This window comes from Leucopleurus acutus, assembly GCF_964270905.1.
Source record: "Leucopleurus acutus genome assembly, chromosome: 9".
Classification (NCBI taxonomy): domain Eukaryota; kingdom Metazoa; phylum Chordata; class Mammalia; order Artiodactyla; family Delphinidae; genus Leucopleurus; species Leucopleurus acutus.
Genome location: NC_139144.1, coordinates 56,854,788 through 56,882,064, shown reverse-complemented (window position 1 = coordinate 56,882,064; position 27,277 = coordinate 56,854,788). Strand labels below are relative to the sequence as shown.

At 39.9% G+C, this 27,277-nt stretch overlaps 1 protein-coding gene across 1 annotated transcript in view; it reads left to right on the top strand.

Annotated features, from left to right (window-relative positions):
• ADAM22 (ADAM metallopeptidase domain 22) overlaps positions 1-17,946 on the top strand; it is a 241,009-nt gene extending 223,063 nt beyond the window's left edge. Inside the window, 6 exon segments of the mRNA XM_082845888.1 lie at positions 1,601-1,701; positions 2,047-2,113; positions 4,342-4,452; positions 6,671-6,757; positions 12,415-12,538; positions 17,754-17,946. Of these exon segments, the coding sequence (XP_082702014.1) occupies positions 1,601-1,701; positions 2,047-2,113; positions 4,342-4,452; positions 6,671-6,757; positions 12,415-12,538; positions 17,754-17,774 (511 nt within the window). The 3' untranslated portion in view covers positions 17,775-17,946.
• The last annotated feature ends 9,331 nt before the right edge of the window (positions 17,947-27,277 follow it).

The window sequence follows — 27,277 nt, the reverse complement described above, 5'->3', positions numbered from 1 at the left end:
TGAAAAAAGCTAAAATATTCCTGTGGAAGAGTTTCTTTAAACTTATTGGTAGGGATGTAATGTATAGAAAAAAAGATTTGATAGCCCGCTGCATAACTTTGGGCACGGTAGTTACTTTGTAGACTGAAAGGGAAATTGCTAGTTTATTGAGAAGAAACATGATCTCTTCTGGAGTTCTAAATAGAGTAAATACTCTGTAAAAATTCTGCAGTGGATCTCACTCTTTATAAACATCAGGAAAAAGAATAGAAGGAATTAGTGAGATCTGGGAACTCTCTGTGGAACTGTCCTCAGCATGAAGGATGTTTTTACTCAAATAACATAGCCTAAAGCAAAAGTAAAATGATTAGTTTCTGCATAAGGAGTACAGTTCTATAGTAGGATGTTCAAAAATTTTATTCTTTTAATTTATTGGGGAGTTTTTGGCTAAGAGAATAAGATTTACTTAAATTCTCTCACTATATAATTATTTTCTTGGTCAAGTATTTAATTTTAAATTAAATAATATGGTAAAGAAGTGTAGAAATCAATGAATTCCAGCAGAATTTCTGTTGTTCTTTTGTACAAAATAGGAGTCATTCTATACTTAGCAAATGGTGTTGAAAAATCTAGGGAATTATGTAATAATTGTGCTAAGTTCCATTTATTTTCATTCATCAGTAGAAAGTTCCTTTTAAAATAGACATTGTTAGCAATTAACTGGTATGATACGTGGAAAAGATTTAAAGTCCAGTGCTATTTTCTAAAGTACTTCAAGAAGAGCTTAAAATATCAATTTGAATCATTACCAGATTTTAGCAAAATCTCAATGGGTTTTGACTTTTAAACAGTTAAATATTGTACCAAATTATGTGACTCCTCCTAAGTATATGTAGTTTGTCAAAATGCTTTTCTTATGTGGTACAAGGTGGGTATGTAAATTTTGCTTCTTGTAGACAATTCATTTAAAGATGGCAGGACACAAAGAGCAGAAGGTCTTAACGGTACATGGACTTTGTGAGAGACACCTCCATGGTAAACATCTGACTCATTTCAGTTATTGGACAGTTAACCAACAGTGTCATGTTTGGGGGGAACATATTTGTGGAGAAAAATGCCAATTCTCAGAAAATAATTTTGTTGTTTAAGAAAACCTAAATATTACTTTGATAAAGGCAGGTTCAATTGAGCAAATCTTAATGAAATCTCTTGGAAGTCCATGTTCTCATAATATTTGAATGGAAGCCATTGCTTTACAATTAAGAAACATCTATGGTGGGACCCCATTATAACTCTGTTGCGTGGGTTATGTAACCGAAATATGTAGTGAATTTGCTATATATGGTTCTTGGGAATGTAATTGGCTTGCCTTGCATCCTGATACTTTTCAATTACAAACTCTTGTAATGGGGTTCCATTGTATTTGACTTTTCTTAAATTGAATGTTGTGTAATTCTGCCTTCTTCATGAAGACTTTCATGTTCTCTTCATTCTTTCATTTCAGATTTTTTCTTTCTTGATTTATTTTAATGCACAGTAATGCTTAGAAATGTTGCTTACTGATTTCAAAACATTCATTTGATTATATTTTTGAACAATATATATACATTTTCAATTTCAGGTCAAATGGACTCTCTCATTCTTGGAGTGAAAGGATTCCAGACACAAAACATATTTCGGACATCTGTGAAAATGGGCGACCTCGCAGTAACTCTTGGCAAGGTATAGGGCAGCATTCTGAACCCGTCTGTCCACATAACCTAAAGTCTATATTTTGTGGTTCCCGGTTGTAAAGACTTGTTCTTTTTTGTTAGGTCTTAAGCTCTCCTCCCAACAGAGAGGAGGGCATTTATTATGAGAGAATCCAGTTCTTTTTTCTTGGATGGGAAATGATGGGATTTGGTAGCACCAGCTCACTGGACACATTGAGAAGGCTGCACAATGCTCTAAAGCCCTCTGTTCTGGGCTGGTGCTGGTTGTGAATTGCACCCACTTGAAATACCGTAATTAAACACACAGCGATTGTTTTATTTATATTCAAATCTAGCCATAAACCATCTTTTTCAGGTAACCTGGGAGGCAACAGAAAGAAAATCAGAGGCAAAAGATTTAGACCTCGGTCTAATTCAACTGAGTAAGTCTGAACCTCTAATGGAAAAAGGCACTCCAAGGTCCTGTGCAATTAGTGTGAAAAGTTCATTAACCAGATCATCAAAGAACTGTAAACCATGCCTCTTGGTCTTGGTTTTGTCTTTTTAATTCTTTTTTTTTGCCGCTTTAAAATTAACCATGGCTTTTCTCTTTTACATAGGCATCTCCGCAACTGTGCCCAAGCCAATACTCCTTGATAGTGGGGGTCTCACCCTCGCTGCAGGCTTTGTCCTCCAGTAACCTGCCATTGTGGTGTTTCAGTTCCGTTTGAAGGGAATTTTGATAACATTCCTTTCTTCTCATCACCCGGGGGTCCAGCCATTTAGAGGGGTCACCCTTCCTCTTCCCAGTATTCACACAACCTAGAAGCATCAGGGGAAGATTCCCACTGTACTAGAGCATGAGAACTGCTCACAGTGTGAAACCACCGCTCCAAGGGCTTCATGGCTGCCATCTAAGCATTCTCTCAGACTACTGGAATATGGTTCCCTTTTAAATTTTCCTTCTGAGGACATTTAAAAGGGCATTTACCTAAACTTGCTCTTTAACGGAATCATTGTCACTAAATGCAACACTATCCATTTTAAATGATAGCCACACTTTTTTTTTTTTTATAGTGGGGATAGGGTCAGCAGTTACATTTAAAGTCACTTATAATGAAGTAAACACCATACACTTTTTTTGTTTGCTTCTCCACTTAAGAAAGTTCAAGCAAAACCAAGCTTCCTGAAACCTTTATCTCCCATCATGGAATAAAACACATCCTTAGTTTCCTTGTGGACCTTGCCACCTGGTTTTAATTAACTGTACTCTTTGCACCCACCTAAAAAAAAATTTTTTTTTTTTTACTGATTTCTCACTGCAGTGCTAGTGATGATTCCCTGCATCTCTATTGCTTCTTCATGCCTTAATACTTAAAAAAATCTGAATAGCAGATATTTGTTAACCGCGTGTCAGAAACTCACGTTAGCTTTTCCATCATATATACCCTGCCTTTTTCAGTCCAGGACAATAACATTGCCCTGAAATTTGGAGCTTCCTGCTGATGGTATTGTCTTGTAAGTGGCTCATCAAAGTTTACTAGAGGATACTTTACCTTAGAAACAATAGATAGGTTCCAGTGATACCACTGCATGGTCCAGACTGGCATCATAGAACTCCATCACAAATAACTAATCCGTTAGAGTTTATCTTGTACATCCCCAAAGCGCTTGAATGCTTTAGGGCTCATTGTGGATAAACTCTTCTTGGAATGTTGTTTGATTTGTTTTGCATGAGGTCACCTGGTAAGAGCTTCTTAGCTTATCTCAGTTGCTCACAAGAGTCCAGGTAAAACTGCAGAATGTTCTTCAGAACTTCCTTTGTGTACTGTTTAGTGTTCTAACAGTATTTCCTATAACAAGGCTTTGAAAACTCTTAAGTGAACAACAACCAAATATCCAATATTGTATTAAAGCTATGAGTTTAGGACCCAAGGAACACTTGGTGTTTAGCAACATTTTCTAGCATAATCACTTATTTTTTTTAAAAAAAATTACGTATCATGTAACAAATATTATGATATGTAGATACCCCTTGAGAAATCTTGCCTGTGAGATAATTATTACATTTAATAAGACATTATAATGAAGTCATCTTTATGAAGAAGAAGGGTTCAGGACGCTCTCAGATTTTTCAGACTTTCAGATTTGGTTACATGACTCATGTAACCTAAATGGAGCCAAGTCCGTGAAGCTGATCACTGTTCTCACATTCTCACATACCTTATTGTTCGGACACTATGTTTTATTTTGTTTTTCTTAAAAGAAATCCTAATACACAGCCTATCAAGAATTACGTCGACAGGTTTTTAAAATACTTTCCGTATTTGTTAAATAATCCCATTTGCTTCTGATATAGCAGTATCACTTGTGTAATTATAAGAGGAGCAGAATGACCACGGACAAACATCTCTTTTAAAATTTTTTTTAGATAATGAGGTATTATCGGGTCCGTTATTTCAACATTCCCTTTAGTATCTCATCATACCAAAGGATGATGAAACATCAGGACATGAATGAAACCATGCCCCCCAAATGCATACTCTGCTATAAAATGTCCTTGTTTATTGTACTGTTTTTCCACTCAAAGTTTTGCATCTTCCTCACTGTTGTACATGATGTAAAGAAAGTTTTTGGCTTAGACTTTGTATTATATATTGTGTTTTTACAGGAGGGAGCCCCAAGCACCTGAGCCTGGGCACTCCCTCGCCCAGACAGTCCCATCCCAAGGCATAAACCCAGGGGGCTCTGACAGCCCCCAGACAGGGAGTCTGGATCACAGGTCAGTCTCCACCTGCCCCTTCATTTTGGGCTGCCACTTAATCCGCCTCCAAGTCCCTTCCTTGGCTGAGAACAGGGTCATTTGGTCTGTGACTGATCCCCAGCGTCTGCTCGGAGGTGGTCCTGGTCCAGCCAGCATCAGCTAATTTTCCTCTGCCTTTCCATCACCCTGGAGAACACAGAGAGCTCTCCTCTCCTGTCGAACGCATTTTTTTTTTTTTTTTTTTGCATGTTGCGCTACAAGCCAAGTCAAGCCACGTAGGCAGATGTATCACAGTTTGATGAAATCCCATCACTCCAGTCAGCACTACCTAGAGATGTTAGGAGGCCCACTGTGAAGACACTTTCATGGGCACATCCCCAGAGGGAACTACAGTTGAGAGCTCTCTTCATGACCTCTAGTGAAGTGATCACAGCTTTCTGAGATGTTCCCGGACACAGAGAGAAAGGTCCACCATGTGCAAGTCAGGCCATGTGGCTGTAGGTTTCCTGGAACATCCATGGCTGTCCCTTAGAGCTTCTGAGATTGACAGTGAAAGGAACACATGTCTCCTCCTGGAAGTGGCCGACTGCCTGTGGGTGACTCAGTTTGCTGTGCGGCTGTGTTTCACCCGGTAACAGCTGCATGGGCTTTTTCTATGGTTTTCCCCAGGCCAGAGCATTCACTAGCCTTTATGTGTGGCTGCACTTGCTTTTTGACTTTTTTCTTTTTGTTCAGAGTCTCAGTGGAAATCTTTATGCAAGTTTTAATTGGCTATCTCTGTCAAAAGCACAAGTTGGCAATGATTGTGGCTAAAGGCAAAAAGAAGTGCGAGTTGTTCTCAAGTCAGGGGACACTGTCTTAGCAAAAATGGTCGTGTAAGCATGAAAAACAATCAAGCCCTTCCCTCAGGAGGGAACTCGTGATGTTATTTTGTGGCGTACATTGGTTATAGCTAACAAGTTGAGGAAAATCACTATGGAAAATAATCTAATTTTGTTTGTTTAACTGTGGAAATATATCTTGATTTAAATGTATCTACTAACTAAAACTAAATATGGAGGAAAGAAGCAGACTTTAACCACAAAAAAAGCAGTGTTTTTTATCACTTTCCCTGGTTTGTTTCCAAATAACTTTAAAAGTTTTATGGAGCTCGAATCTTTATTGTCTATAGCATCTCTAGAAGTTACCTTTTAAATGAGAAAACTCAGTAAAACCTCCAAATTCTTCCATGAGTGAATTTGTTGAAACTGTATTTATTTGACAAGGGCATATTCTAAGAGAATGTGACTTTGCTTGGTTCCCAGGGTAAAAATCAAAAGAAACTGAAAAAAACCAAAAAAACCCCAAAAACCCTTGCACTCATAATTTTACTGCCTTTAACATTTTTCTTTATGCAGTAATTCTGATGGAGACTTTGGCCAGATCCATCAGGGAAGTGTTAACTAAGGTTGTTGTTATCCTCTGGCAGTCACTTCTTAGTGATCAGACACTTGGAAGGCAACCTGTGAGGGCCACTTCCTACTGGAAACATGAGTGTGGAGTGCACAAAGGGGAGGAAGGGACATCGCAGCTGCACCTAAGTTACTAAACCCACCTTCAAGAACATGGAGGCCTCTTGGGACCACACTTACTGTGCGCTGGGGCTCCAGGATCAGAAGAGTGGGTCCCTTTCTGCTCCTTATAGAGCCAGCTGGGTCACCTTTCTCGTTGACTCCAGCTTGGGATCTGCTCTCAGGAGTGAGACAGAGGCCGTGTAAAATCTTTCCTTTCATATTGGAAAGAGAACGTGGCCCCTTTTAATTGTTCTTGGGGTGTTATATTCCCAAACACCAGGTTGGAATTGCAGCCATCTGAATATTCTCAAAAAGGCCCATTATCATTTGAAAACCAAGAAGCCAAATGAGTGGTGGCGTGGAAAAAGCCACTTTGGAGGTGGGTGAATGGGACTGCTGACAGATCTCTGAGAGAGAGCTTCTGATCCACTTTGGGAAACCACTGGAAAGGCTTTCCCTGAAAGGTTGAATGCATTCTAGAATGCCTTGAGCCTTGTTGTAGCTGAGTTTATTGCCATGTCATTGTACAGACTGCCTCATAATCACCCAGCATCCATCCTGGTTTATTTGCCATAGTCATTAGTGTTTGGAGGGTGAAGAACATCCTTGCTAAGCTTGTGCTGTGTATTTTCAGATTTTCTATCTTGTTCTGCTTTCTTTGTTCCTTCCATTGCTTTCTGCAGGTATTTAAACCCATGGTTCAAAAGAGACTATAATGTAGCTAAGTGGGTAGAAGATGTGAATAAAAACACTGAAGGACCATACTTTAGGTATTTTATAAATTAATTTTATATCCTTTTCAAACTCTCCCAGCACATTCAAATACTGTAGTGTGACTGGCTCTCTATCTTGTATCTCCCAATACAAGTTCCCATAGGTGGAAAGGGTCCTTGTTTATTTGCTGCCTTTTGATCTCTGTTTTTGGCTTCGTGAGCAAGTCTAGTTCTTTTCTGAACGTTTCAAATGAAGCCATTTGAAAGGGTTGCCATTTAGTGCATGTCCCTATCCCCATCTTGAGCTTTTTAGTAGCTTTCTCTTCACGCTATGCTATGTAGTGTTCTATGGGCATGAAACATACTTTCCACTAATAAAGAAGCACTATTAACCTGAACAATTTAATTTCTAGAATCTAGCGGTTTCATAATGCATTTTTCCTACTTACTGCCTGAAGAGTGCATAGTGCATACAAAAACTCAAGGAAAAACGTGAAAAGAAACCATATGAAATGTGGTGGAATTTTACTTTGAGTAAAAACACTGATTTGATGGAACTTGAAAATTGTTGAGATAACATTGTCCACATGAGAGTGTGTGGAATGAGTTTAGGCTTCATTTGTTCAGTACAACCATTTGCTATCAGAGAAGGCTATGCTGGAAAAGGGTTTTACAGATTCTCAAAAAAGCATCTAAAGGGATTTTTTATTCCAGTAAGAATGTCGTTGTCTTACCCTTCAGATAGAACAGGAAACAGATCAGAAACACGATCTTGATTCACAAAAGAGCAGACAGAATACTCCTACATTTTAGAAACTAGCAAATTTACTCAGTTCACTGCAGCTCACGCAACATTAGAGGTCAGAGAGAATTTCCACGGCTCTTAATGGCATTTTCTTCACTCTTTATAATATCAAACTGACTTCCTAGATGTCAACATCGACTTTATATCTGACTACTTTGTGGACAACTAATGTAAAGAAGCAATATAGACTCAATTACTACCTCTTCTGAACATAACTTCAACAATAAGCTTTCAGATTACTTATTACCATGACTTGGGTCAGCATTTATCAGATATCAAAATATGTATGTGTTTTTAACTCTCAGCACCCATATAAGGTGGACTTTCTCTTCCAGTGTACCATTTAGTTTAGACATGTATAGTTTGAGAAAATGATTAGACCTACCTGCGTTTTAATTTGATCCATACATTTGCATATAACCCAAGGGAAGCATAACCCCTGCCTGCTCACAAAAATACCTCCTGCTTTTATACCCCATCTTTCCCTCCTGCCCTGTCCCTCTGCTAATACCACTTTCGCACTGAACCTCATATACATACACTCACATTCAAACATCCCACCCTCACCTGTAGCTCCCAAGATGGCCAGCGTCAGGAAGACAGGTAAGATGATTTTGAATGTTATTTGGAATCTTGGCTCACCTGCAGTCCTATTTCTCTTTTCCTCAGGCTTGTGGGCAGATTATAATTTGTATTAGCCGTGGAACCAAAACACAATGACTTTGGTCCCTTATGGGGTAGGGCTTATATACCTAAATGGATTTAGCATTTTGCAGCAGTAATTTGTGAAATGGTACTCCGGAAGAGTTGATTCACCTCCCTGGGTAAGCTGAGTAGTTTATGTGGCTCCCAGAGAAGAGTTCACATTTCTTAAAACCAGCCCCCAGGTCTGCCCAGAAGCTGCATGACTAAATGTAATTTGGATGGGGAAATGCTTCAGCTCCCCCAGGTGCACGTGCAAAGCTGCAAGGGCAATTGTAGAGGGTTCCTTTATCTCCTCTTGTAATATGAGATGTTGGTCCTAAAGTGGACAGTCATAGGAGGAATTCCTTATTAAAAATCCATATTTATGTTTAAAGGCTAGATATAATTCAGAGGAGGGTTACAAGTTAACTGTCATTTTGGGGTTAATAAGGGTTATGCCTGTAAGACTTGGAAATCAACATAGAATTTTTGTGGAAGTGGTGAATAATTGAGGTATCCCAGGGCTTGCAACGCAATGATTCTAACGCAACAGAGTGAATTTCATCCACTGTCTGTCCACACCAAGCCTCATGTAGGAAGCACAGAGCACCCACACCTTGGCTTACGCTCTGCCAGCCTTATGGTTAAGCTCAGGTCTGCTTCATCTGCCGCCAGGTCATTCAGGGCTACCTCTCCTGCCAAAACCACCAATGAGGGCAAAGGTCACTTTATTAGTCACCCACGGGGTGTGGGGTTTGTGGCATCCTTATCAAAATGCAATGTGGGGACTTTGCAGAAAACTGGTCCGAAATACTGCCCAGCGTTAAAAAAAAAAAAAAATTGTATCCATATCACTATGAAGAGCAAAGCAAATGCCAAAAGATTTTGAGCGATCAGAGTGTCTCACTTGGGCTCCCTTACCCAGTTCTCATGGGACAGCATTTGCTCAAATTGTTGTCAATATATATTCAGATCATCACAAAGGAGCAGGTGAGGTCAGAGTGAGAGCATTATCTTCTCATACCTAGATCCTGGGGGCAGTTCTGTTGGTGACAATGCTTTACAAGCTCTTAGACGGTTTCCTTACTATTGGGTATTATCCACCGGATTACTCACTTCATCAGTGGTTTGTGAGTTCTCTTCCATGATCTTGTGGATATGCAGTAACTCTGGAAAGAAACTAATGATAATAACTGTCTGAGTGCCTGCATCATTCCTTTATTTCTCACAACATCATGAGATGTAGGCATTCTTATTCCCTTTCTATGAAGCAAAAGAGTAACTCGAGATAGCACAGCCAGTAAGTGTCAGAACCCGAATTACGAGCCTGGCTCTGACTCCAAAATCTCTTCTTTTTCCATCCGACTACTATAAAATTTGCACATGAGCACAGCCGAGTGAATAGGTGGTAGGCGTGTGTCCCACGTGTGTGACTGGCCTGGTTTTTGCCTGTTCTGGGGGACAGAAGTGAGATTGGCCTTGCCTATCTACAGAAGGCAAACCCAGGAGGTCTGATGTAGCCCCAAGACACACCACAATCCATTGGCACAGGACGTACCTTCACTGTGTAATTCTAAATGGCACCCACTATGGTTATTACGGTTTTTAAAAACGCAGTAATGATAACGGTTAGCATTTGTCCAAAATTTACTTTGTAAGTGAATGAGCTGGGATGGTGCCTGGTTTTCAGTGGAAGCCAGATTGGAACCACCAACCAAGTAGCCAAGGTCAGAAAAGAGCCTGGAGGTGGTTTTGAAGAAATGTCTTTCGTAGACATTTGTGAAATATGAAGTTTGTTTTCCCTAAACTGATTTACCCTGCCTTGTTCTCTACTCTTATTTTGACGCCTGCTCTGGTGCTGCCCATCCCCGCAAGATAATTCCCTTGATACTGTCACACACTACCCAACCTCACACCTGATGCCCCTTGCTCCTACTAAACTGTGCTGCTTGGTTTCTCTTCCTATTAGGGTCCAAAGTGTCAGTTAAACTAGTGTGTTAGTGTGAGAAGTAGTAAATGTGCAGTTTCTGTGGGGTTCTGGAGGACACCACTATGTTTGTTTTTAAAGAACTCATTGGCTTTGGCCAGGGAAAGCTATTTGAGGGGAAGACTGGACTTCCAGCACCCTCACTGGAATGGCCCTGTATGTATACAAAGCTGGTCACTTGGACCCATGGCCAAGTGAATGGCTGGCATGACTTTGAAGCTATAAGCCAATAATACCTCATCCTATGGACACCCACACACACTGCAGAGAATGAAAAAGAGGACTCAGTTTGTATGATCCCCTAAAGTAAACAAGATTTAGCTGTTTGCATACCTGACTCGTTTTTCTGAACATGGATATCTTATCAGTAGTGATTAGGCTAAAATCCAAACCCAGGTTAATATCCCTAGTTTTAGAAAGATATATTTAAATCTTTACATACAGAAGTATGTGCTCATTCTACACATACTGAATTTGTTTCCTAAAGATCATCGTCCTATTTGAAATGTCTTCCTAAAATTGAAAATAATCATGAATTTCTGAATTAGAAAAAGATGTGGTAGTACATTGCTTTAATAGTACTTTAAAAAAAAATAGTACTTTAGAGGATTTGAAGTACTTACATTCTAAGTTCCACCCATCTCCTCCGCGATGGATAGCATTAATACAGCAGAGGTCAAACAGCTGCAATATTGTGACAGTTCACATTAAGGAGTGAACATTTCTGGACATTTTCCAGAAACAGAGGAAACATTAGGAATTACAGATTTAAAGTAAACTGAATCACTCTTGAGTCTTAAAATTGAGCCAAATCTCAGGGTTTGTAGGAAAAACTATTTTCAAATCTTAGCTTGAATTTAGTGTCCATAAAATAGAAACTGATTTGAAAACTACAGCAGAACCAGAGCAAAGAGTGATATATGGATAGGAACGGAAATTTAAAATCAGGGAGAAAAGGACATCTTCATTTGGTGCAGGCAATACAGTAACTAGATCTCCCCCCTACAGGCTACCACACCACAAGCAGTCACAGGCTGAGTCAGTCACTTACAGCAGATGCAATGCACCCCACTGAAATAAGTACCTGTGCTTCAGCATGGCGGTGCCACCAGTTCAGAGATGTGGTCATTACCGCCTTGCACCAGGAATTGAGGAGTCATGGATGTGTAGTGGTGACATTTGTGAATGGGTAGCTACTGCCGAATTATCATGTTTATTTTTCATTGACACAGTGCGAATCGAGGCTTTTCACTCTCAGCTGTTTTTTTTTCACTTTAAAGACAAAATAGCAGATATGGTCTCTTCCAGTGCGCTCTGCTTAGTCACAAATATTACCACTGTGCATGCAGAATCAAACAAGAACAGTGTAATGTACCAAGAGCTTATGCAGATCTTTCATATGGAATATCTCCATGATGAGAACACATTATCCAAATAGGAAGAGTTTTTGTTGTTGTGTTTGGTTTTAGTTTTAGTAAAATTCCAGTCATTAAAGTGTTGCCACCTTATTGACATGACAAGTATACCCTACATGAGTTACCAAGGTCTATGTCTATGGCTTAGAATCCTCCCCTATACAGAAACGATGATTGTAGGGACTAATCAGACCATTTTTGTATGTTCTCATCAGACTCTTTGTTTGGCTGGAACTCTGCACTCCTTACCGCTTGCATGTTTACTAATGTGTTATTAAAACCCTCGTATTTGCCTTTGTTCTTTCACAACTAACACACTGGCCTCTGAATGCATGAGTTTTGTGTAAACTGGTGTGTGACTTAGTAACTAATAAATGTATCAGTTGTACTTTCAGATCTTAAAACTATAATTGGAATTACTGCACTAAAAACATTTTTTACATTAAGGGATAAAAATAAGGTAGACTATTAATATATCGTACACTTAATTTACCACTATGAGCTCTTAGAGTATTTTTTGATCCCTTCTTCATTTTAGCTTTTTAAAAATCTATTCTATTAAAAACCTCATTAGTGGCTTTCTAGCTGAAAAGTATTCTGTGTACTAATATTTAAACAATCCATTGCAGTTTTGAAGTTAGGAAGATAAAATTCTAGCATTCTAGTGTTGTGAATGACAGAGTATGTCCCAGTAGTTAAACCTTTGCAGTAGTGGCCTATGAAAGTAGAAATCAGAGGGTTCTTTCTGAACCCATTTTTCAGCTATTTGAAAAGATATTAGGCAATCACATAATATGTATTTCATGTGTTCTCAACGTCTCAGGACTTTATCTCCTGCCAAGTCTCCTTCTTCGTCAACTGGGTCTATTGCCTCCAGCAGAAAATACCCTTATCCAATGCCTCCCCTTCCCGATGAGGAGAAGAAAGTGAACCGACAAAGTGCCAGGGTATGTGGGAACTTCTTCCATATGCTAACATCCTCAGTCATGATCGTTTATCTGTGAGTTGATGTTTTAAAAGAGAGAGCCATTTTTCCTTTTTTTGTTCATAAGAACATGAGAAAAATTGAGTTTGGAAAATAGTAGATTCTTGGGGCTTTTGGGCCCAGATTTGTATTGGCAAATTTGTTTAATTATTGATGAATTCTAGAGATATTTGGCTTATATTAATTATTCACTGCTATATATTTACATCTTTTATTATTCATTGCAGCCAATATATTACAACCTGGAAGAGACAAAACAGAGAGTGTATTTTGCTTTATCAGTTTTTACATATACCTTGAAATGCCAGAGATTAAGTAAACCAGCCTCATTTCCATGCCCAGTTTGCTAACTCAGGCCTTTTGTTGGCTAATAACACCCAGTAGGATTTAAAAAATAGGAACCCATGACAGAAAGTCAGATCAGTGTCTTGGGGATGGGGGTGGAATTTGGATAACTGTACAAGGAAAGGAACCTTGAAAATCTGTAATATTAAGAGTATGGCCGAGGCTTCCCTGGTGGCACAGTGGTTGAGAGTACGCCTGCCGATGCAGGGGACACGGGTTCGTGCCCCGGTCCGGGAAGATCCCACATGTTGTGGAGCGGCTGGGCCCGTGAGCCATGGCCGCTGGGCCTGATCGTCCGGAGCCTGTGCTCCGCAACGGGAGAGGCCACATCAGTGAGAGGGCCGCCTACCGCAAAAAACCCACAAAAAAACAAACAAAAAAAAGAGTATGGCCAAGGGTATGGTGAAATTTAGCAACCTCTTATTTAAAAAAAACATTAGAAACATATTTGGAATTTACTATTTTTATAAAAATGATTCATCAGAAGTTTCATGTAACTACTAAGTCCTTTACATTTAAATTATGATTTTATTTAGTCTCACATAATTCCCAGAACACATCCATTATGTGAAATTTGAGATACAGCCGAGTTTAGAGAGGTAGGCCAACCCTCAGAAACTTACGTGAAAGATATAACTAAACAATAATTACCTTTATTGGTGTCCAGGCTCTGTTGTGGTCAGTTACACTTATAATTTTGATCTTCTCAGAAACAATGTTGCAAAAAAATAAAGCTTTAAAAGCCTGGACAGATTTATCTGCTAGTGGGTCCTTGGTTCCTAGGCTTTTTGGTTTTGAAAGATATTTCAGAGCCTCTTGGACCCTGAACTTACATTATGGGGTCCAAGGTAAACATGGATCATTCAAATTTTAACTTGATCAATTCAGAGTCAGTAAGAAAACATGTGCTGGTTAGATCACTATAATCGAAAAGACTTTAAAAACAATCGGTGGTATTTTATTAACCATACAAAAAATTACCTTCATATATTAATATGGGCAATGGTAAAAGATGGAAAGGAAGACGATAACTCAGATTCCCACCAGCACTCAGCTTTTGGCCTTAAAAAAAAAAAAGACTTGTGAGTAGGCATCCACTTGTTTGTGATATAAGTATGTGGTGATGAAACCTTAGGCTGATGTCATTCCTTCCCTCCCCAGGGAATTGCTGAAGTAGAACACCTCACATTTTCTCCCTGATAAATTGTCTACATTGCTGTTTTGTTCTGTCTAACTGGGGACATTCTTTTAACTGTTGTCATGCCAGGGTGCAGGTTTTTGGAGATGTTCCCACATGAAAGCCCATGAAAATGACATCCTCCAGAAGAAATGGCTGGCCCTTGACCTTTTCTCTAGGCTGAGTGGGGCAGCTGTGAAGACTGTAGCCTTGGGGACAGTTGTGTGAAAGGTCTGCTTGGTTCTTGGTTCCCATGAGCAAGTAACAGAATCCTATAGAATAGGCAGCCCCTGTCTCTGGGCTGTCTTTGTGGGCTGTGGACAATCTAACGAGCAGATCTTTCTATCAGCAAGCCTTCTGTTACAGCTATCCAGACACGGCCAAGGTCATGCCTATTCTTAAAAGCGATGGCTTGGCAATTCTTTGCTCCTTTTTCCTCACTGGGATAATCGTCACCTTCAGGTTTTCCCAGTGTCATTCCTTTGTTCCTCTCTTCTTTCTGCGAGCTGTCATTTATTATTTAATCTTCGTAATCATTTGTGAAGAAACTGGGCTCACTGAAGGTGAAGTCTGGACTCTTAACTACTCTGTATCATCATCTGAGCGTCAATCCAGATCTTCTTTCCCTCAGACGCCCTGCACACCTGCTTAACCATTCATTTTCACTTGTCTCCACCAACAGGTGTCAGCCACACACAAAGATCCTCCCAGTTGAGAGATTTGGTGTCTTTTTTTAATGAAAAGGACATATAAAGTGGACCTAAAGTAGGTAACAGAATATTTCCATGAAGAGTCAAGAGAACATATTAAGAGAATCTGTAGAGAAACATCCACTTAGTCACTTAGCTATTTCTCCTTTTTTTTTTCCTTAGAAACTCATTGGGTATCATACTATGACTGGCCCCAGATTTCCAGTAAAAATGGGATTTGGTTGGAAATTGGATGCAACCTATGTTACACTAATCTTAGTCTTTCTTTGTTCATGTTCATAATAATTATACCCACATCGTATTGCCTGGAAACATATTTTTATCAGCTTGATCTTTTTTCTTTTTTTTAATTGGCGTTCCTTCTCTGGTGAACTGAATTGCACTTATATTTGATCATGCCAAACTTGTATTCAGTCCATTAAGGCAATTACTGAATATTTTAGAAATTAGATATCAATGGGGCTGGTATAAAGAAATGGTGGCAGAGGCCAGGAGAGGGAAGAGGTGAGGGAATTACGAAATTGACATCCTGCCCTGGATACATCATTCTACTCTGATATGTCCACTCCTGAGAGAGGACAATTGTTTAGCAGATAGTGATGGATTTGGAGAGTGTATAGCCTGACCACAGGCTCAGAGCAATGATTTTTAATTGGGCGGTGGTGGTATTAATGGACTCACACTTTCCTAAGGTCAGTAGTTCTCAGCATTGACTGTACTGAATTGTCTGAAGGACTTTTAAAATATACTGATGCCTGAGTCCCAACCACAGAGATTTTGATTTAGTTGGTCTGGTGTGCTGTCTAGGCAGTGGGATTTTTAAAACATCCCCAGATCATTGAAATGTACAGCTGGGTTGAGAACCACTGTTCTAGATGGCTGTATCAGAATCCTGGGGAAAATAAGGGTCTGTGTAGTTTTAAAAAAATAATATTTTAAATTATTTCATTTGAGACACAATATTTAATTTATTCAAAATTTCAAGTAATATTGGGTGGGCCAAAAAGTTCGTTTGGTTTTTTCCGTAAGATGGCTCTAGTAGCACTGAGTTGTCTTTAACTGCACTCGAAACAATTTTGTTGGATTGCATTGTGACAGCTGTCATGTCAGCGTGCATTTAAAAAAAAAACTTATCAAAAGTGGTGAATTTTTGTGTAGCCATTTTAATTTTTAACATGGAAGAGAAAAGCAACATTTCAGCATATTATGCTTTATTATTTCAAGAAAGGTAAAAATGCAACTGAAAAGCAAAAAAAAGATTTGTGCAGTGTATGGAGAAGGTGCTGTGACTGATCGAACGTGTCAAAAGAGGTTTGTGAAGTTTTGTGCTGGAGATTTCTCACTGGATGATGCTCCACAGTCGGGTAGACCAGTAGAAGTTGATAGCGATCAAATTGAGATATTAATTGAGAACGATCAATGTTATACCACGTGGGAGATAGCCAGCATACTCAAAATATCCAAATCAAGCACTGAAAATCATTTGCACCAGCTTGGTTATTTGGATCGCTTTGACGTTTGGGTTCCCCATAAGCAAAGAAAAAACCTTCTTGACCATATTTACACATGCGATTCTCTACTGAAACGTAATGAAAATGTTCCCTTTTTAAAACAAATTGTGACAGGCGATGAAAAGTGTATACTGTACAATAACGTGGAACGGAAGAAAGTGTGGGGCAAGCGAAATGAACCACCACCAACCACACCAAAGGCGGGTCTTCATCCAAAGAATGTGATGTTGCATATATGGTGGGATTGGAAGGGAGTCCTCTATTATGAGCTCCTTCCAGAAAAACTAAATGATTAATTCCCACAGGTACTGCATACAGTTAAACCAACTGAAAGCAGCACTCAACAAAAAGCATCCGGAATTAGTCAACAGAAAACGCATAATCTTCCATCAGGATAACGCAAGACCGCATGCTTCTTTGATGACCAGGCAAAAACTGTTACAGCTTGGCTGGGAAGTTCTGATTCATCTGCCGTATTCACCAGACATTGCACCTTCGGATTTCCATTTATTTCGGTCTTGACAAAATTCTCTTAATGTAAAAAAATTCAGTTCCCTGGAAGACTGTAAAAGGCACCTGGAACAGTTCTTTGCTCAAAAAGATAAAAAGTTTTGGGAAGATGGAATTATGAAGTTGCCTGAAAAATGGCAGAAGGTAGTGGAACAAAAGGGTGAATATGTTGTTCAATAAAGTTTTTGGTGAAAATGAAAAACGTGTCTTTTATTTTTACTTTAAAACCGAAGGAAGACAAATACTGTATGCTAACACATATATATGGGATTTAAGAAAAAAAATGTCATGAAGAACCTAGGGATAAAGCAGGAATAAAGACGCAGGCCTCCTAGAGAACGGACTTGAGGTTATGGGGAGGGGGAAGGGTGAGCTGTGACAGGGCGAGAGAGAGTCATGGACATATACACACTAACAAACGTAGTAAGGTAGATAGCTAGTGGGAAGCAGCCGCATGGCACAGGGATATTGGCTCGGTGCTTTGTGACAGCCTGGAGGGGTGGGATAGGGAGGGTGGGAGGGAGGGAGACACAACAGGGAAGACATATGGGAACATATGTTTATGTATGACTGATTCACTTTGTTATAAAGCAGAAACTAACACACCATTGTAAAGCAATTATACCCCAATAAAGATGTTAAAAAAAAAAAAAAACCGAAGGAACTTTTTGGCCAGCCCAATATTAAATGAGGATGTGAGGGTTTTGTGTATTGAAAGGTGGCCGTTGTTAAAAACGTTGAGACTCAGGTTTAGAGGAAAAAGAGAACTAAAAATTAGAGTGTTTATTTTATCCATTATGAGACTTCGCATCCACAATCACATAAGTATAGATGAAATTACCGAATCTTTTTCATCTTTGTAGCTCAGAATATGTCTGTTTCCTGCTTTCGCAGTGTGAAATTTTGCTTTTCTCTGTTGTGCAGCTATGGGAGACATCCATTTAAGATCAGCTGTTTACATGTGATACATCGAAACTGTTTACTTCAACTTTTATAGAAACTCAGCCTCACTGAATCACTGCAAATCTATCTGCTCTTCAAACAACTCGAAAACATCTCTGAATGCCACAGAGGAGAGGAAGCCGAGACTCACATCTGGATACCATTTTCTTTTTGTCATTGGCTTCAGATTTAATTGAACCATGAAAAGAACTACTAAAATGTTACACTATAACATGGAACAACTAAGGTACTGGTATGTTAATGGATAATCCGCATGACAGATACATGTAGAAATATCACTGAAATTAACTCACATGACCCAAATGTAGCAAGTTTCCTAAGGGACAATAATGGATTCAGAACTCGACATTCTGAAGCACATCCTCATTGTAGACAGTAATGCTATGTGCATGAGGCTTCTGTTTATTGTTTTCCACGTTTAAGGAAACGACATCCCATAATAGAAACTAGCATGCTGGGCTAAGGCATATAGGATTTCTTCTGCAGGACTTTAAAGCTTGAGAGGCCAATATCCCATATGCTAACTGTAAACATGTATTTTTCTTTTTCTTTCTTTTTTTTTACTTTTCATATTTATATCAGCATACAAGGACAATTGTACATATGTAAACATTTTTAAAATTTAAAAAAAAGCAGCTGTTACACACAAGTGTATTTTGCCAGATGCCTAAAAACCATCAGTCACAATCACGTCATCATCGTCCATCGAATGGTCTTTCAAGATGATGACCGGATGATGTTGTAAATATAGTGGTCAGGGCTGTATGTGTGTCTCCCCATAACTGGTATTTGTCCAAACCATGTGCTATCCCTTTAAAGTGTGCACAGTCTAGAGGCAGTTTTATTGAGTAATTAATTGAACAAGAGAACGAAATGTCCGACAGAACTTAGGGCCTCCACAGCTTGCTTACTGCCTCAAGGCGCTCTGCTAGCAGCTGGCTGCTCCCTGGGAATCCTCCAGCCTGTCCATCTTCCTTCTGGGGGCTACAGCGCCTGCCTCAGTGGCTATTCTTTTTCGGTGCCAGAGCACATCTGCTAGTCTCACCTGGGGGGGCCTGTGAGCCCCACAGCAGTGTGTCCTGCTGAGTTAAACAAATGCACCAAAGACACAGGAGGCCACAGCTGCTGATGCATTGGTAGCTTCCAACTTGCCAATACTCTAACCCTTTGTGGCCTAAACTTTTGTTCTTTAACAAAGCTTTTTAGCCACCCTTCTCTGTGACATGAATGACGTGTTTTAATGAAAACAACTTTCACACTGTTTATTGAGGGTATTTATCATCGGTGGGACGTGAGTCCCAGCAGGTCATTCTGCACTGATTTGTAAGTAAGATATGGAAGGTTCTACCAGCTGGGCTGGGAAGCCTCAACAGGTCGCAGAGGGTTCAAAGAAACCTAAAACCCCAAGGCTGCAGCAACTGTGAAGTTATCCAAACAGCCGGCAAGGGGTAGAATCTGATGTTCTGAACTCTCTACGTTTTTAATCCATAGAAAAGTGAGAAATCTATGTTAAATCCCCTTCTTTAAAACCAAAGTTCGATAGCTGTCATCATGCAGCTCTGCCATTCTTAAAGAAAACTTCTGTTGGGAGGCGACCCTAAGTGAGCTCCGAAATTAATGGGATCAATCAGATGCTTTGATGTAAAGAGTACTTCTGAATTTTCTAATTTTCTCTCCTTTTTCTTGAGAGGAATGGAATCTGCAGACAAGATTTCAGAAATATCCTCTAAATTTGATCTCTGCCAGTAGTGTCCGAGAACAAAACCCATTTCATCTCCGTGTGTAATCATCTTGGAGGCCCAAACTGAAGGGCCCATTAGAAGGCAGTGTTTTCTCCTCTATGTGTCTATGTCTTCCGTAACGGACCTCTCTTCTGAAAGTCTTTGAAAACATTTGAAAAGCAGTTTAATGATCCAAAATGATAAAGTATAAACAGCAGTTTTCATGACAGGAAGGGATGTGATTGTCGAGACTATGATAAAATGATCCATCAGTCTCAAGTTGGGTGATGTTGCCATGTTGCCCAAGCCAAGGACAGGAGGGCAGACAGATTTAAAGATGTAGCAAATAAAGTGGCTTTTGACCAAGATCACTTTAATGTGCACTGAATGTTTTCTGATATTGAGTGTATAAAAGGCTAATGTTAGAAGGTTTATTTTGACTATAAAAGAGTTATAGATTTGAATGTAAGATACCTTATGTAAATATGCTTCCTAGTTATGGTTACACATCCCTCATTTGAAAGAATCCACAAATGATTAGCTATGTAGTCAATGGATCCCTTCACCCTTCTGTCTTTCCTCACCTTCTGAATTATTTTTACATGAAGATTATTATTTCAAGTGAAAAATCATTATTTGTGCCTTTTGGGAGACATGGTTACTCTAGAGGTATACAGTTTATAGTCATCCTCCTCGATAATAAACTTCACATAGAACTGAATGAAAAGTGCTTTATTTGCAGAGAAACTATGATTTGTGGCCTCTCCCGTTGCGGAGCACAGGCTCCGGATGCGCAGGCTCAGCGGCCATGGCTCATGGGCCCAGCCGCTCCGCGGCATGTGGGATCTTCCCGGACCGGGGCACGAACCCCTGTCCTCTGCATCGGCAGGCGGACTCTCAACCACTGGGCCACCAGGGAAGCCCCGAGAGACTATGATTTTATAGTACCTTTGATGTTCTATTCTAGGTATCTACTCTATCTAGGAATGTGTAAACATTCTTACAGCCATTTGCCGCATTCTTTGACAAGTTTATAATTTCAGTGGCTAGTTGTGAGAAGTACCTATATGTGAACTCATGGTTGGTGTTCTGGATGTATTAAATCTAAATATCTATGACTTTTCATCCACCGAAGCAGGGAGAATGGACCCATGGCACTAAACGCAAGCACAGCATTATTATTATTATTAATTTTTTTTGAGTATCTATTTTGGAGAGCAACTTTGAGGCCACATAGCAGTTTGTATCATGAAACTAATATTTATAGCCCCCAGTCAACTATAGGACTGTTATACTAAGCAGAGAAGAGCAGCTTTTTGGCCTTTGTGTTCCATTGTATGCCTTTTTCCTCTCTTTCTGAAGTTTTGTGCGTAGATTAGACTTCAGATTGACAACTCTGCAGCCTGAGATGTTCCATTTATCCATATTTGTTACAGTATAGTAAACCCTGATTTAAAGCAACACATATCTCGCCCCTAAGAGTGTCAGCAAAGGAGGTGTGGGAAACATGGAGCTATAAAGGAGCTGACTGGTCAGATTAACTGGTCTCTGTGTCCAGCCCCTCATTCTTTAGACAGGAAATGGCACCCTCCTCTGGGGTCTCCCAGCTAGAAAGTGGCCCCCAGGCCACATGCAATCGGTGGAAAGGAATAAACTCCTCAAACAGTGCAGCATCAGGAGGCCTTTCAATTTGTGGTTGCTGTATTTTTTTTAAAGATACCCAGTGCTTTTCCTTAAAATAAAATGTTGACTAATAAAGTAAATGCCAAAGCTATTTTCCAGGTTGATATATAGGTGCTTTATTAAATGATACTACAGTTTCACTCCCCTGCCCACCTCCACCCCCCTTGCTTTAAAAAGGCTTTTAAAATTGTGTTACTGCGTAAAGTCAATCCAGCATAGATTTCTGAACATAAGGTTGATAGGGTTTCTAAAAGAAGTTGCTGAAAAGATAAAATCAGGTATTCTGCGCACTTCCACAGAAGGACTATTTATGTTTGAACTCCCAAACAGTCTTAACATTTCTCTATTTTTTCTGTTGATCCCCTTGCAGATTTGCATAATTTAATCCCCTCTGTTGTCTCAGATCTTTTTGTGTCTGCTTTACCTTTTACCTTCTTAGGTTTTCTTTAATTTTTATAGTTACCTATGGGCTAGAGGAAATATGGTATTTCTGTTCACTTTCAGTGTTTCAAAATTGTTCATTTATCAATCTCATCCATTCTTCATTTCCTGCTGTCATGTAGTTCTATTTTAACATATATATTTAGTGCTTTAAATATTTCCTTGTGTTATTCGACATGATAATAAATCCTTACGTAAAGAGAAGACTATTTTATTTTACTTTATTTTACTTAAAAAGGGAATATACTGGAACTTACCGAGTAGCTTGCCGAGTGTATGGGAAGGGGAGCTGAATAAAGGCAGTGAGGGAAGGAAAGGGAAGCAGGCCTGCTGCCCCCGCAGACTGATAGAACACCGCCCCCTGCTACCAGGACGCCCCCTATGGGCAGCATTTTTTTTTTTTTGGCCAAGCCGCATGTGGGATCTTAAATTCCTCCAGGAGAGATCAAACCTGTTCCCCCTGCAGTGAAAGCGCAGCGTCTTAATCACTGGACGGCCAGGGAAGTCCCTGGGCAGCATATTTTAAGTACAATCGTACCAGTTGGTAAGTTGACATGAATTTTACATGAAACGTTCTGACTCTCATTTGTAGCATAATGTCTACTTTTTTATGCTCCTAATTATTTTTTTCTATCCCGTCTATGTTTCCTCTAAAACTGACACTCAAATACTTCTTTTCTTAAATTGAGTCAAGATGAATTTCTCATTCTATTAGCTTAAAATATATACGAAGCAAACATAGGGCTTAATTTGGAGGCTCAAACTTTGAATTTTTCTCCTCTGAGATATTTTCTGAAGGGCTAAGACTTCTGATTTCGGAGGCAGCAACTCTCCTCCAGCCTGGGAGAGCTAAGAACTTTCCTAAACAGCTTCCCCTGTTTATTGGACCCTGAGGAGCCCAGCCTGCTCTTGTGAAAATCAGTTGAGAGGGAGCAGCCTATCTGGCTCTGGGTGTGTGCTGGGGTCTGGGCGTGGGGGTCGGAGCAGCCACACCTGCTGGGAACCTTCGGGGCATGCTCCTAGCATCTGCTCTGTGGGCAGGTGCTTTTAATTCCAAGAGGAATTTTCCACCCCACCTGCAGATGCGGAGCAAACAAAGATGGAGCCGGATCTTAGAAATCAGGAGTATTTCTTCTTTGTCAGAGTCCCCCAAATGGGGCATCTTATGGTTCAGTTTGTAGGTAGAAAAACAAAACATTCGGAAATGACAAAAACCTGCCTAGTGTTTTTGTCCTTTATATCCATAGCCTGACAAACAGTAAGCATTCTCACTGTGGGTTTGAGAGATGCTTCCAGACCCTTCCTACTTCCAGAGTCGCTCTCTCTTCAGTAGCTGTCAGACCTTTTCTCCTGACTAGGAACTTTCGCTGTCATGGAGGTAAGTCACTTATTCGCCTGAATTGGCACTTGGGGAACCATTGGGGCGTGGAATTAGGGGAGAGAGACACTTTTAGCCTTCCGTTGGCATCTGGGCATGGATTATGCAACTTGGGAAGTCACTGAGAGATTGGTTGTCAGGGTGTGTTTCAGGCTGGAGGGAAGATAAGAAACAGCAAGTCTCGGGAGGTCATGGGGCATTTAGCCCTGGATAGGAGCAGAATGGAGAGGCGCAGGGAGAGCTCAGAAGCCAAGACAGTGGAAGAGCACAGGTCGGCCACTGGTGGTATGATAGGGAGAGGTGCTGCGTGCCTAGGGCAGACCTGTGTGCTTTGCAGTTTTACTGAGTGTTGGCTGTGTAAAGCCTCATTGTCTAGTCATAATGGGCCAATGCCTGGTGTGGCTGTCCCTGTTGCATCGTTCATAGGACCTGTATCGTACCTGGAGGTGCTTCAAGGCTGACAGAGGTTTGGCTTAAGGACATCATCATTTCATGCTTTTAGGTGTCCCTGAAATCAAAACCAGGGAAAAAGTGGGTTTTTTTTTCTTTTCTGTTTTTCGTTTTTTACAAAAAGGCATACAATGAGTCTAGCAATGTTGAGATAATATGCTTAACAAATTCATCAATACTGTTTTTGAAGAGTTAGGAGTTTTTGAAGAAACGCGCATTTTCCTCTCGTTAAAAAATACATATGCATACAATACTGTACTATACTATGATACGTTTACTTTAGGGCTTAGTCTCTCGTTTTATGAAGTTTCAGATGTGGATTTGTGTTTTGATGGTCAAGCTCTTAAAAAATGCAAAGAGCCCCCAAATCTTTAAACACAGTGGTGCTAAGTTACACTCGATAACACAATACAGAAAGTGCTGATAGGAATTAATACATTTATTCAGTAATAATACAAGAGTTCTTGCTAAATTATACATGTGTATCACTGCCTGATGAGAATCCCCTTTTCTAATCCAGTACAAAATCAAACTGTGATTCTACAGCCAGTCTTTTTAATGGGTAAAAATGACCCAACATCTTTGTTTTGTATGGAAAACTTTTTTTTTTTTACACTAACTTCAGAGATGCTTAGCAAAGGTTTATTCAGAATAATAAGCACGTGCTCCTTTTTTAACTTGCTGGAAGAGGCTTGCCTCTCCAATTTAGCATCACAAAAAGACAACTTCTTTTAAAAACTGAGCGTTTTTACCTAAACATAGCAGTTCGTATGTTAGCCAGTGTAGGTCTGCACTGGTGTTTTCCACATCTATCATCTTCAAGGGGTGATGTCGCATCTACAGCTAGTGGAAGACACTGCGTGGGGAAGTGTTAATGGCGGCACCGTTTCACTTTCGGTAACCAGGTAACCAGGTGTATATAGTTTGGCTTCATTTTAACATTATATTCTCTCGGCTACTCTGCACTTCGGGTTCTTAAGCTACTTTAAACATTATTACTGGGTTTTGGCAAACAGCAACTGAAATATATGGCGACTGCTTTCCAGATCAAGTGCGATTTGTTTCATGGCTGTTCAAGTTATAAAGTTGTTATATGTAGGTAAACAAAATCTTGCTGTTTTTAAAGGTCACTGTAACTTAAGGTTCAGATTTCTGGCACAATTTTATTAGTATTCACTTCTGAAGCTAATAAGGTACCACGCTTTTCTATGTTACTCTCACTGTAACATCAATAAAGTGACTTTCAATAAAAGATTTATGTTATTTTGATGCGTGACTCCCTTTAATCCTGCTTTTCTCCCAGTCACTCTTTCTCTTTCAGAAGCTCTGTGGGCATGCTGCTGGGGGTTCTTTCTTTTCTGTTCCACGCGGTTCTAGAATGGACCATCGGCATGGGGAGAAATACCATGATCTTTAGTGAAGGCTGAATGTTTACTTTGTTGGACAGTTGCCCCAGCTGGGTGGCATATGGAGTCTTCTCTATCCACCTGCCTTATTTCATGAACACTTTCTCCCTCACCCTAATAAGGATCAATTTACTATAGTCTGTCCTAGAGCCCAGGCAGTGGTGCTTATTTAATGAGTTCACTTGTGTCAGACTGTAAAGCATTGCACCTTGGATGGGCTCAGTTTGGGTCCATGAATTCACTGCCTAAAGAATTTTTCCACCCGGTCTTTTCATCATCTCCCCAGCAGCCCTTTCATCTACCAGTCTTTACCCTGGCACTTGGAATTTCCTTGCCTTCAGCTCCTAGTCTGCTGAGGAAAAAAGCAGTTATAAGTAAAGTACTGTTTTAATGTGAGAAAAACAGAAGTCATTGACTAAGGGTTTGTACATTTATTATGAGATTAAAAAAATGGTGATTACATATAGCTCCATTTCTTCAATTTATAGTATTTTAGGCATATAATAATCCACTAAGATAAACACTGAAACAGTAACACACTCAGCGAAGCAAAAGCAAAGTCTAGATCAGAGATAGCATTAGTTCTCGCTCACATGCCATTTCGTGGACTGACGGTACCGCCTGGAACATCACGCTGAAGTGGAGTCTAAACTTTTTGGCTCAATAGGAGTGAGAGCTCTGATTAATATGACTGCTGTGGGGCAAATCTACGCCAACTGTCCCCGGGGAAGCACAGGCCTCTTGCGGCCACATTCCTATGGAAGTGCTCAGAAAGGGCTGTAAGTACTTTATCATCACAAATCTCTTGACACACCATGATAAAGCACTCATCGCCAAAATTAAATTAAATCTTGAGTTGGGGTGATTTGAGGAACTTAATTCTCCAAATGACTGAAGTATTCAAGTTTGAGCTCACAGCTTTATTATGCTCCAACTACATGCTCTAAGAAAAGTAGACCAAAAAAGAGTTTTGAAGAAGGCGGTGAGGCTGCACTGGATGTATATAATGAGTAAAACAGAACCCACCATAAAACAGAAATAAGGCAACACGAGATTCACTTGTAATGAGGATTTTGGCTGTGTTAAAGAAAGAGGATGGATACGTCACATTTGTCGAGGGGAAGGAAACTTTCTAACTGCAGGACATACTGAAGACCAGGCTGTACGCTTTCAGAAAGAAACAGTGAAAGTAGAAGTGGAGGAGATAAGGATATCAATAATTAAAGCTGAATTATTTCCAGAGACACAGTTTTGTAACACTTGAGCACTTACTCAAAAGCAAATTCAGAACCATGATTGATGCAACACACCTTGGGACCTACCAAAGCAGTCAGATGGTGCAAGAATGGTGCATAACCTTTGGTCAGCAAGGGCCTTCTTCCTTACCACCTTGGTCACCCAGGAAATGACCATTTCCTTAAACTACGATTTCCTCAGAGGAGCCTGATGAATTTGAAGCCTCTAGGTGCTGGGACTCTTAAGGTGAGTTCCTTGCCTCCTGGTCCTCTGAGCCCCCATTAGTTCTCTTCTGTACAGCTCAGGCTCAAGCCAGGCTTTGTGACCTCACAGACAATATATCCGGAATGAAACCTAGGCTCACCATGAAATTAATAGAAAGCAGGTTGACTCACATTCTGAGATGTAGCCTGAGTGTGACTATATGACGGAAATACGTAAGTTAGGGTTTAATAAATGTTTGTTAATGTATATATCTGTGTGTGTGTGTGTATATACACACACACACACATATATATATATATATATATACGGGGAGAGAGAGAGCGTGCACGCAATATTTGAAAAAAGTTAGTGGAATGAGGCTAAAGATGCTTAGAAAATGTTTTATTTTTCTTTCGTTGACAACGAACTGATCATCTGAACGGTTACTCTCACACTGTGCCCTAAAATAAGAGATATTTTGCTGGCAGGGAGACTAATTTCATTGTTTTATCTGTTAAGCTCTTTTGCTAAAAAGAGCAAACCAGGCCAGCTTTAAATTTAAGAAACAGAAACATTACTGGTGCTTATCATGCCAGCACTCTTTCATATTCAGACTACCCCAGGAGGCATATATTACCTCCTTTCCAAGATGGGGAAATTGAGGCTCTGAGTTTATCTAAAATGATCAAACCACGTATTTAGTAAGAGGCACAGCCAGCATTAGAATCCAGACCTTACTAGTACATGGTTTAAAAATTAAAACAAAAAATGTCTTCCATTATAAATGTAATACTTGCTTGTCAGAGAATATTTGGAAGAGTGGCAGGAAGGGGGAAAATGAGCTCATAATTCTGACTTGCAGTGGAAGCCACATCAACATTTTTATATACTCTTTCCAGTCCTTTTACTGTGTATATATGTATTTTTAACATCTTTATTGGAGTATAATTGCTTTACAGTGGTATG